This window comes from Nelumbo lutea, chromosome 1 (assembly GCF_056320005.1).
Source record: "Nelumbo lutea isolate HS-2025 chromosome 1, American lotus-T2T, whole genome shotgun sequence".
NCBI classification, from domain to species: Eukaryota; Viridiplantae; Streptophyta; class Magnoliopsida; order Proteales; family Nelumbonaceae; genus Nelumbo; species Nelumbo lutea.
In genome coordinates this window covers 87,620,897-87,631,422 of record NC_142684.1, presented here as the reverse complement: position 1 = coordinate 87,631,422, position 10,526 = coordinate 87,620,897, and the positions used below count along the sequence as shown (strand labels likewise).

At 38.0% G+C, this 10,526-nt stretch overlaps 1 protein-coding gene across 1 annotated transcript; it reads left to right on the top strand.

Moving 5' to 3' along the window:
- The first annotated feature begins 331 nt into the window (after window positions 1–331).
- On the top strand, window positions 332–10,120 carry MBAC1 (Mitochondrial substrate carrier family protein). Its single transcript, XM_088965786.1, has 8 exons — window positions 332–1,193; window positions 3,454–3,543; window positions 8,389–8,490; window positions 8,658–8,762; window positions 8,839–8,937; window positions 9,013–9,213; window positions 9,288–9,386; window positions 9,482–10,120. Exons 1-8 carry the CDS (start codon window positions 1,098–1,100, stop codon window positions 9,614–9,616), a joined length of 927 nt encoding a protein of 308 aa, XP_088821912.1. The 5' UTR covers window positions 332–1,097; the 3' UTR covers window positions 9,617–10,120.
- The last annotated feature ends 406 nt before the right edge of the window (window positions 10,121–10,526 follow it).

Sequence of the window (10,526 nt, the reverse complement as noted above, 5' to 3'; positions counted from 1 at the left end):
AAGTTAGACATTTATGATCGATTGTGTAGATCTCCCATAAAATATATATGAGATACATGGAATAAAAAAATATGGTATGGACCAATCCACACTACACTTACAGAATGCCACCGTGGGTATGAATTGTTCTGGTCCACACAATCTATCCACAATTCAGGACTATGATGTGGTGTAGATTGGTCCCTCCCACGGGGTGTGAATCCACACCCACCAATTTTTTCGTCCACCCTACAAAAATACCCCCTAAATGTTAAAACTCTTGAACCAAGGACTTCTCCACACATGGTCCACCACATCATATATATATTGGGGTCGAGGCACCACACCACATGGCCTTGAACCTAAAAGGTTTTTAATCAGGGGACAAGTTCGTATCGATGGATAGAATCAAAGTGGAGTGGGAGGAGATGGACGGTAAATGCATCGTGAAGTCATTCCCATGTTGATTTGTTATTCGGACAAGTACGGATCAGAATTCTGAATTCCAGCCCACTCCTATTACTGGCCCTCTCCCTTGTAAATCACATCCTAGGATGCATTTATCCTGTACTTTGGGGCTATAAAACTCTGATCTCGCCTGATTGGTCATTCTCACTTTGATTGATTGTTTGATAAATAATGACACCTGATGACCTGAGAAAGAGAGAAGCAAAGATACATGATTGAAAGTCCAAATGCCCAACTTGTGTCGAAATGGGTAATCTACTTGGGTTGGGCCCTAGAATGACAAGGCATAGCCCCAATCATGAAAAGGGCACTGAAACTGAAAGAGAATAAAAATCGGAACTGTTTCAAATAGCAGGTGGGGAGACCGGAGACGGCTACTTTGAGAGAAGTCCGGCTCCGGCAACCCGACCTGAGAGCGGTTGTTAACTGCAATAGAATACATAGGCTGAACTGAATATAGCTAAGATATTATTCCCCAATATCACGCATACACTGCAAGCATTGTTCTTTTCCTTTTTGGTGAAACTTTCAGTCTGGGTAGGGGGCTTCCGTGAGAAGAGACCCGAGTGTGTGGTGGAATGCCACCGTTGACGGGGGCGAGGGTGGCCAGTAGTCTGTAGTTCGAGAGAGAGAGAGAGAGAGGCAAAGGAATGGGTGATCATATCTCTACGTACAAGGACTATGTAGCAGGTATGGCTGCCGGAGTAGCTACTGTTATCATTGGTCATCCCTTCGACACCGTCAAGGTCTGTTCTTTTATTTCCTTTCTGTTCCCAACTTTCCATGCTGCTATATTTAACTGCTTCATACTCGTGTTCTTAAAGCTCTGATTGTTTGCAAATTCCCTTTTTCTTACCCTTTTCGGTAGGATAGATAGACTAATTTGGATAATTAACTTCGTAAATCGGCAGATTGAAATGTCTTCATTTTGTGGGATTGTTCTGTGGATTTATATCCATTTCCGGAACTAATTGTTTTTCCTGTTTAGCTTGTTTTTCTTGTCTCTTATTTCGCAATGAGGGAAGCTGTTGGGCTTTGTGTGATCTGTAAAATATTGATCTTGGCTTCAAGTGTTATTTGTTTGAATGTAAAAAGGTCGAAAGGCTTGAATATGTTTGGAAATGTATGCTTGATTACGACCAGTCAATTATGGTAATCGTCCTTCACATGGACAGATATAATCAGGGAAAATAAGATACTTGTGCAGAGATTTAAACTTATAAGAAGTAAAATAAGGGCTATTAAAACGATGGAGATATTCTTAAATTCAAAGTTATCTATATAAAGAATTTCTAGCAACCATGTGATTGTGAAGTGATCAAAAGAGCTGCCAACGATTATAAACTATGAAAGATAGAAGAGACTTGATCCACTTTGGTGGATGAGTAGACAGGACTGACAGGTGCTTTGACTATTTGAATTCATTCTCTTGGAAGTATATTTTATTAAAAGTTTTTATCATCTAATATTTAAATCCTGAGATTTGGGTGAATGCAGCTAGGAATTAGGAGCTAGTTTAAATTGAGTACAGACCTGAAATCGGATTTGGTGCTCACAAAATTGTGCTCACACCGTTCTCACAGTCCTTTCCGGTCGTGCATTGGGAACATCTCTCCATCAATAAAAAGATACAAGTATGGAGATGCTCCCAATGCACGGATGAAAATGGCTGTGAGAACGGTGTGAGAACAATTTTGTGAGGACTGAATCCGTTGTCCACAGGCTACGTGGATATGGATACAAGTGTCAGAACCTGAGGTGTAGGGTGTACCAGGTGGTTAGCTCTGAGCATGAAAAAAAGGATTTTGAACTTTCAGGTGTACTTAATATATTTATTTTTTATATGAGGGGGCATTACTTGGTGCAAGGGCTGACAAGTTTGAGACAGCAGGATTGAGCCTGAGAGCAGCCACTTTGTGCAAGTAATGCCAGTGATTAGGTTCTTATCCAGTCTATACCCTCCTAAGACCCTGAATAATTGGGAGACTGGGACCATCATTGGGTAATGGCCCTATTTATGTTTTATATCAATAACAGAATAATTGTTGAAAAAATGAAATTAAATATAGAAGCATAAATCAATCCCCTCAGTTTAATTTTAAGTCTCCATGTAATGTAGTTATTGGACTGAAGATCTCGCAATATACTTTGGCATCTCAATTGAAGGCCGAGGCAGGTTTGTGAACTTAAAATAGGGCAAACACAAGTAACTAACTCACTCATTATAAGATTGGAATTCAAAGAGACTGTTTCAATAGTGTTACATAAGAATACAAGAATATGGACTATATCCTATCATTTTAAGAAGAAAAGAAGAAAATGGTGACCTTTATTGATGGTTCTGGTCCCATGAATAGAGTAGCCTCCTCTTGGTTGCTGCCATCCACTAAATAAAATATCCTTTTAGGTAAAAACCCTTTTCTCTTCTGTCGTACTTTACCTTTTTGCATCAGTTATTTCAACCTCAGGTTGTAAAGGCTTTCCTAAGGTGAGATAAAATGCTAATTAGAGCATTCGTTACATATGCATCAACAACTGTGAAATGCAAGAGTTGTGTGATATTCTGTTTACAATTATTAGGGCATGTTACTAAGTTGAATGCCTCATATTGCATTATACCTCAAGCAAGTGCACACCAACAAGTCTCATGTTGCATCAGTTATTTCAACCTCAGGTTGTAAATGCTTTGCTAAGGTGAGATAAAATGCTAAGCTAATTACAGCATTCATTACATATGCATCAACAACTGTGAAATGCAAGAGTTGTGTGATATTCTGTTTACAATTATTAGGGCATGTTACTAAGTTGAATGCCTCATGTTGCATTATACCTCAAGCAAGTGCACACCAACAAGTCTCAGGCATTTCTGATAATAATACCACCACTAAAGTTTTTCATATCACATGTCAGGTGTATCAATCTGTGCTGTGCCTCTGAATTTCTCTTGAATGTTTTGTACTTATTGTGGTACCCTGTGTGGATCTTGAATCATATGATATGTGCCAGGTGAAACTTCAAAAGCACAATACGGAAGCACATGGAGTGAAGTATAGGAGTGCATTGCATTGTACAACTAGGATTCTGAAGAATGAAGGGGTATGATTCTTGCAGTTATTTTAGTTCATTATGGGATGCAAATTAGTTCATATCTTCTTTATGCATGCGTTTTAAATTTAGAAGATTAATAATAGGTAAGGTATGAACCAACTAATGGATTTACTCTTTTCACATTGAATCTTGCTCGCTTTTCCCCTAAAATATCAAAACTAAATCTTAAAATTAAAAGACAATATGAGCATTAAGTAATTTTCCTAGTTATTTAAAATGTCAATTATGCATGGCATAAACATATTTTGTACAACGAAGTGCTGAATCATTGATTTTTGCATCTATTACCTCAATGAAACATTTTGATGGAGTCATGGAACTTTGGCGTCTCATTATATAAATGATCTCACAGAAGTAGAAGAAAATTACAATTCTAGACACACAAATGAATCTGTTGTTAAGAGCTGAGTTTGAATATTTTGTATCATCTCAATAAATTTACCTATTTTAGAATAAAATGCACGAGGTCACTATATTAATTACCCTATACAAGGTGCATACAAACAATTCAGAATAAAGATTCCATACAAATTTCATATGCAAATATACAAAGGATATTACCAATGCTAGTCCCGGCTATCTATTGGTCTTGGGAGGGGTGGAGTGGATAATAACTTAGCATCCAGCAATATTTGTGCAAAGTGTCTGCTCTCGGATTTGACCCCATGTTCTCATGTTTGTCAGCCTGAGATTTTACCATTGTACCATGCTGTAGCCCCCATTATTGAACATGCCATTCACATATACTTCTCTCTATTCAATCTTGGTCTTATGACTCTGGAAGGTTTTTTAAAGTGCATTTTGTATTATTGTATATTGTTATGTGGTATAAATTTTTGTTTGAGAGAGTCACTTATTGTGTTTTAATATATTGGTTTCCAAAAACAAATAATAGTATAATGGATAATAAGAGATCATAAATTTTATACCTGACAGAAGTGTATATCATAGAAAAGCAGAAAACTAAGACACCTTTATAACTCTACTAATGCTACTAAGGCTAACTTAATATAAGAAACCAGATATTACTAAAAACAGTAAGTCATGATTTCAATATAAATAGTACTTACAGAGATTATGACAAATAGTAATTTGTTTTTTACTAAGAATAGTAAATTTCTACAATATTGTCATGATTTCACTATAAATAGTACTTACAGAAATTATGACAAATAGTAATTTGTTTTTTACTAAGAATAGTAAATTTCTACAACATTGGAACTTAATTTTATTCCTGACAGACCAACAAATCAGAAAGCAAACTCAAAAATACTAAAATCCAAAAAATTAGGAAATTACCACTGCTTCTCTCAGAAGCGGATAGGGCCGGATCCTTAAGAGGGTGGAGAATAGGTAGAGATGGAGTTTCAGTAACTCATCTTCAATTTGTAGATGACATAATAATCTTTTGTGAAGGTTGTGATCTGATGGAGGTAAGAAATTTGAAGGATTTGATAATTCACTTTGAGAGGGCCTCAAATTTGAAGATAAATTTTGAGAAAGGTTGTATTGTGGGAATAAATTTGAGTAGAGAGGAGATGGAGTTTATAGCAGCTTTGTTAGATTGCACATGGTCTCAGTGGCTTCTATCCTACCTAGGACTTCCCTTAGGCGCAAATCCAAAGGAAAGTAGGTTCTGGAACCCAATGGTGGAAAAGTTCGAAAAAAGATTGACAACTTGGAAGAGAAACTATATTTCCCTAGGGGGTGGAGTTACTTTGATTAAAGCAACTCTAGCCAACTTGCCTTTATACTTCCTGTCAGTATTTAGAATTCCTAAAAGGGAGGCAAAGAGGTTGGAAAAACTGATGATAGACTTCTTATGGGAACCTAGGGAAGAAAAAAAAGATCACTTGATCAGGTGAGAGGTGGTGAGTAGAAGTAAAAATGGAGGCCTGGGCTTAGGGAATGTGGTGAGTAAGAATGAAGATCTCTTAGGTAAGTGGCTTTGGAGGTGGCCCTTGGAGAGGGAGAGGTTGTGGCATGAAGTAGTGAAGAGTATCCATGGCTGTTTTGAATCAGGTTGGGACGCGGAGGTATCCTGAAGGGCTTCGCTCACAACACCTCGGAAGGCTATTTATGGCATTCTCCCAAATTTGTAAGGTATGATGCTTGTTCTGGAAACTCCATTCTTTTTTGGGAAGATATTTGGGTGAGCACTCAACCCCTAAAAGACCACTTTCCTTCTCTCTATTCCATCTCCCTCTTTAAAAAGAAACAAATTTCATGGTTTCTTCCACCCCCCCCCTCCCTTGGTTCACCCTTTGGATTTAAACTGGAATTTTGGGTTTTGAAGAGGGTTAAGGGATGACGAACTTCTTTGTGTTTCAGAGCTCTTGTTGCTTCTAGATTCAGTGTGCCTGGACCCCCCTAACCTGGATAAAAGGGTTTGGTCTCTAACCTCGGTTGGCTCCTTTACTTGTGCTTCTTTCTTTAAAGCCCTCTGCTCCAATCCCTCCTTTCAGGTTTTCCCTATTAAAGAGGTCTTGTCAAGGTCAATTCCTCCTAAAATAGCAGTGTTCTGTTGGGTGGCCTACTTGGGTAAGATCAATACGGTGGAAAACTTGCAAAAGAAGAAACCTTACTTGTGTTTGTCCCCAAATTGGTGCTTCTTGTGTAAAGTGAAGGGTGAGGACTGTAACCATTTACTGATATCGTGCTCTTTTGCTGCCAATATTTGGAACTGGGTTGTTGCACTATTTGGGTGCAGGTGGAACTTTCCCTCCGAAGTAAAGCTGCTGTTTATTCCGGCTGCCTTTGGGAGATTGACAAAAAGAGGGAAGTTAATGTGGAAATGTATCAGAGCCGCTACCTTGTGGACTTTATGGGAGGAGAGAAATGCTAGAATATTTCAAGAAAAGGAAAGAAGTCTTGCTGAAATTAAGGAATGCATAATGACCACGACAGTCTCGTGGCTAAAATCTTCACACTTGTTGGCAGATTACTCGTTTGATGACTTGAGGAGAAACTGGGCAGCAGTGGCTTCTACAGTCTCCACAAAGAACAAATCACAAGTTGAATGGGAATCCCCACCGGATGGAGTGGTGAAACTGAATTTTGATGGTAGCTGCCAAGGTAACCCAGGGCCATCTGGAATAGGAGGGATTCTGAGAGACAAAGATAGTAACATGTTGTCTTTGTTTTCAGGACCAGTGGGTGTTGGTGATTCTGTAAGGACCGAGATACTAGCAGTGGTACAAGGTATACAGATGGCCAGTCAACTTGGAGTGAATAATTTGATAGTAGAAGGGGATTCCAAGGTAGTAGTGGGCTGGTTGACAAGTCCAGAGACAGCTTGTTGGGGCTACAGGGATCTGTTAAAGAAAGTTAAATGGCTGACAAGGAATATGTCAGTCAGGTTTCAGTGGGTCAGCAGATCAACAAATGCAATGGCTGATTCTTTGGCCAAGCAATGGGTGTCAAGGGGAAATCTGTTTTGGGCCACTTTGTAACTTTGTTTCAGGCTTGTGTTTGTTTAGTGTTTATGACTCAGTCCTAGGGGGAGGTAACACCTTGTGCCTCTTCCTAGGCTGAATGTACTACTATTTTTTGAATTAATAAAACTATTCTCATTTATCAAAAAGAAAAAAAAGAATATAAAAAATCTTGGTTTCTAAGTTTCTTCCATGGTTTCATTCCTTGCTTCTGTTTTTGCATCACCCAGGCTTTTCCTATGCTACAAAATAAACAAATAGTCCTTTTCCCTCCCAAACCCTCTGAAAACTGAAGGATGGATAGGAACTGAAAGGATAGTCTGTTCTTTTTGCTGCTTATGGCATTAACTTGAAGGATTAAACTACCCTACTGGGAAAGAGGAAGCTTCTATACCATCTTTTCCAGCATGACAAAATGCGATCACTGAGCAATGATACCAGTACCTGGGAATGAGTGCCTAATCCCATACAGGAACGAACCATATTGATTAGGTAGTAGGTGATTCTTCCAAAATGACTTTTGGAATTAAGAAAAGAATTAAGAGCTCAGTTAGTATCCTTACCTAGGTTAGGAATTGATATTTTTTACATATTTCCTGTGGTCATAATATTAATAGTGCTGTGCTGTTTAGAAGGGTTTCTTGCTGTGCTATCTGGTGGCCTTTCTGCCCTTCTTGTTGTTTAGTTGAGTATGCTTGTTTGCGTTTGTTGGTTGGTGTTGTCTCTGGGGCGACCTGAATTGCTTTTATTTTGATCAGTGATCTGAGTTGCTTATAGAAGGGTTTCTTGCTGTGCTCTTTGGTGGCTTTGCTGCCCTTGTTGTTTAGTTGAGTATGCTTGTTTTTGATGCTATCTTAGCACCTTCTTGGTTGTACTCAGTTTTCCTTTTTTTTTTTTCTTTAATAAACTTTTTTTTTCTTTTCTTATAAAAAAGTACTATTAATAGTACAAATAAATTTGATAACTCATTTGGTAAACATGGTTAGAAAAGGTAATACGTAATACTGTCTTCCTAAGTTTAGCTAATAGCATAGTATTATTATTATTTTTGGTTGAAAGCTAATAGCATATTAGAGTTTTGTAAACATTTACCATGATATTCATTAAAGAAAAAATACCAGTGTTGTTGTTAAGAAGGGGGTTCCATCTCATTTTAAACAAGCTGTACTGCATTGATTTGATATCTCTGCATCTATTTCTTTTCTTTTTCTTTTTCTTTTTTTTGGGTGGGGTGGGGTGGGGGGTGTTTGCTATTAGTGCATCTGCATCTAGTGGTTCTTTTCAGGTCAGATGGTCTAAACAGTACATGTATCTGTGAATTTGTAATATAGTTGAGAAACCTAAACCTTTTCCATAATTTTGATTCTAAATAATGAAGTGTGGTTATGTTATTTTACAGGTTAGAGGACTATATCGAGGTGCAACTTCTTCTTTTATTGGAGTGGCAGTTGAAAGTTCAATTCTTTTTGGCATTTATTCCCAAACCAAAAAATCACTTCAGGTTTTTCTCTGTCATAGAGTGATTGAATATGCTGTTCAATGATTTTTTTCAACACCGAAACAAGTTGTTGCAGGTTATAACCTCATTAATGATGTTGCCGATATTTTTACTTACAAAAGTTAATTCCCTGGTTAATTAAACACTTGTACTATGTCTTGTTTGTGAAGGGAGAACTGAATAGCAGTAAGCCACAACTTCAGTTTATCATTCCTTCAGCAGCTTATGGCGGAGCTATAATCAGCTTAGTACTATGTTCATCAGAGCTGGTAAAAGTAGGTGAATTGCTACCCTCCTGTATTTCAATTGTTTGTTGGCCATATCTCTGCATGTGACACTGAGATCTTCCAGTGTAGGATGCAAGTTCAAGGGACTGATTCGCTGGTTGGTAAATGTGACAAATATAGTAGTCCTCTTGATTGTGCTGTTAAAACAATAAAGAGTGAGGGGGTAAGATAATATCTCTGTTTACTTCGAAAAATGGAGAATGATGTGATTGGTACTTATTGTCAGCTATATTCTCAGCTTAAGGGTATATTTCGTGGAGGTACTGCAACTTTATTGAGAGAATCTGTTGGAAATGTGATCTTCTTCAGCACTTATGAATATACACGTTACTACATGTACATGCAAGTGAATTCTGCTTCATCTGTCAATAGCCATCTGCCAAATATATTGATTGATGCAGGGATTGGTACAATCACTGGTGGGCTTGGTGGTGTTGCAGTAAGTACTTGACAACTTAATGCATATAAGAATCATATGAGACTGGATTTGACAATATTTGGTCTTCTTGACAGTACTGGTCCGTGGTTCTACCCTTCGATGTGGCAAAGACTGTTATTCAGACTGCACCCGATTCAACTTCTAGTAGAAATCCATTTCGCATACTGAGCTCGGTAATATGTAGTTCTTCCCCCCCCCCCCCCCTCCTCTGGAATCCTGGATGTTCAAACCACCTTATGGCACATTCTTATCAGAACTGTTTCTGTAGATATACAGGATGAAGGGAATTAAAGGATGCTACACTGGCATTGGTCCCACATTAGTAAGAGCATTTCCTGCAAATGCTGCTGCAATTGTTGCATGGGAGCTCACTGCCAAACTTTTAGGGATTAGGCGCGATTGAAGGCTTATTTGTTGATAGTGACTTCCATTATGCTCCTGTCCTCATCCTAATAGCAAGCATGAACTTCTCCAATGGCAAATCATGATTGAACCATGTTGGAGGCTGCTTTAAGTGATTTCAAAGATTTACAGTATCCTTTCAGAATTGACTTGGCATCAAGAACAAGAACTTAATCTGTTATCCAATTCTACCGATCAGATAGAAGAATCTCCCCATTATCCTTCTGAAACAAAGGGGGTTTGAATTTGTTTCAAGTACAGGCAATCGATCATTCAAGTGGCATGGCAATTTTGTTTTCGTGAGTTTTGTTCTTGTTTGATGCAATATTAAGTTATTGTGTTGAACTACCATGAATTTGTTCATGTTTTATTAGATAATTCATAAATCATAATTGCTAGTGAGGATTATTTGATTTTAAAGATGTCATCAGATGGAAGTTCTTATGACAGAACCGGTTTAATTACATGAATTCCACCACCCCATATTTGAGGGTGGCTTGTCTAATTATTTGGATTTGATTGTGGTAAAAGCTACATTCAGATTGAGCTGGAGAGGATTAATCTGGGTCTATCTAGTGTCAGACCAGTGAGCTGAAGCTGTAAGACATCGGTACTTTCACCAAGAAAAAAAAGAAACATCGGTACATTTACTATAAAAATATTTTTTCTATAAAACAAAATAAATTCATCATTTAGTTTCTAAACCTAATGAAATGGATAGAAGGTACAAGCATTCTGTTCTTTTGCATGTAGATGTGGATTGGTGGCCTGTCATACCTTGATCCTTGATCGTCCCTTTTTCTTTGATTAGTCCCTGAAGAACGGCCCTTTCCCTTGTAAGCAGGGTTCTTGGGTTTCTTTGATGATCGATTTTCTGTTTCTAAACAAAACTTGTATAAATTTGAAGTGCC

Coding starts and splice junctions, on each gene's coding strand:
- MBAC1 (XM_088965786.1), top strand. CDS start 1,098: ATGGGTGATCATATCTCTACGTACAAGGACTATGTAGCAGGTATGGCT. Junction 8,763..8,838: donor GTTCATCAGAGCTGGTAAAA/GTAGGTGAATTG, acceptor GAGATCTTCCAG/TGTAGGATGCAAGTTCAAGG. Junction 9,214..9,287: donor GTGGGCTTGGTGGTGTTGCA/GTAAGTACTTGA, acceptor TCTTCTTGACAG/TACTGGTCCGTGGTTCTACC.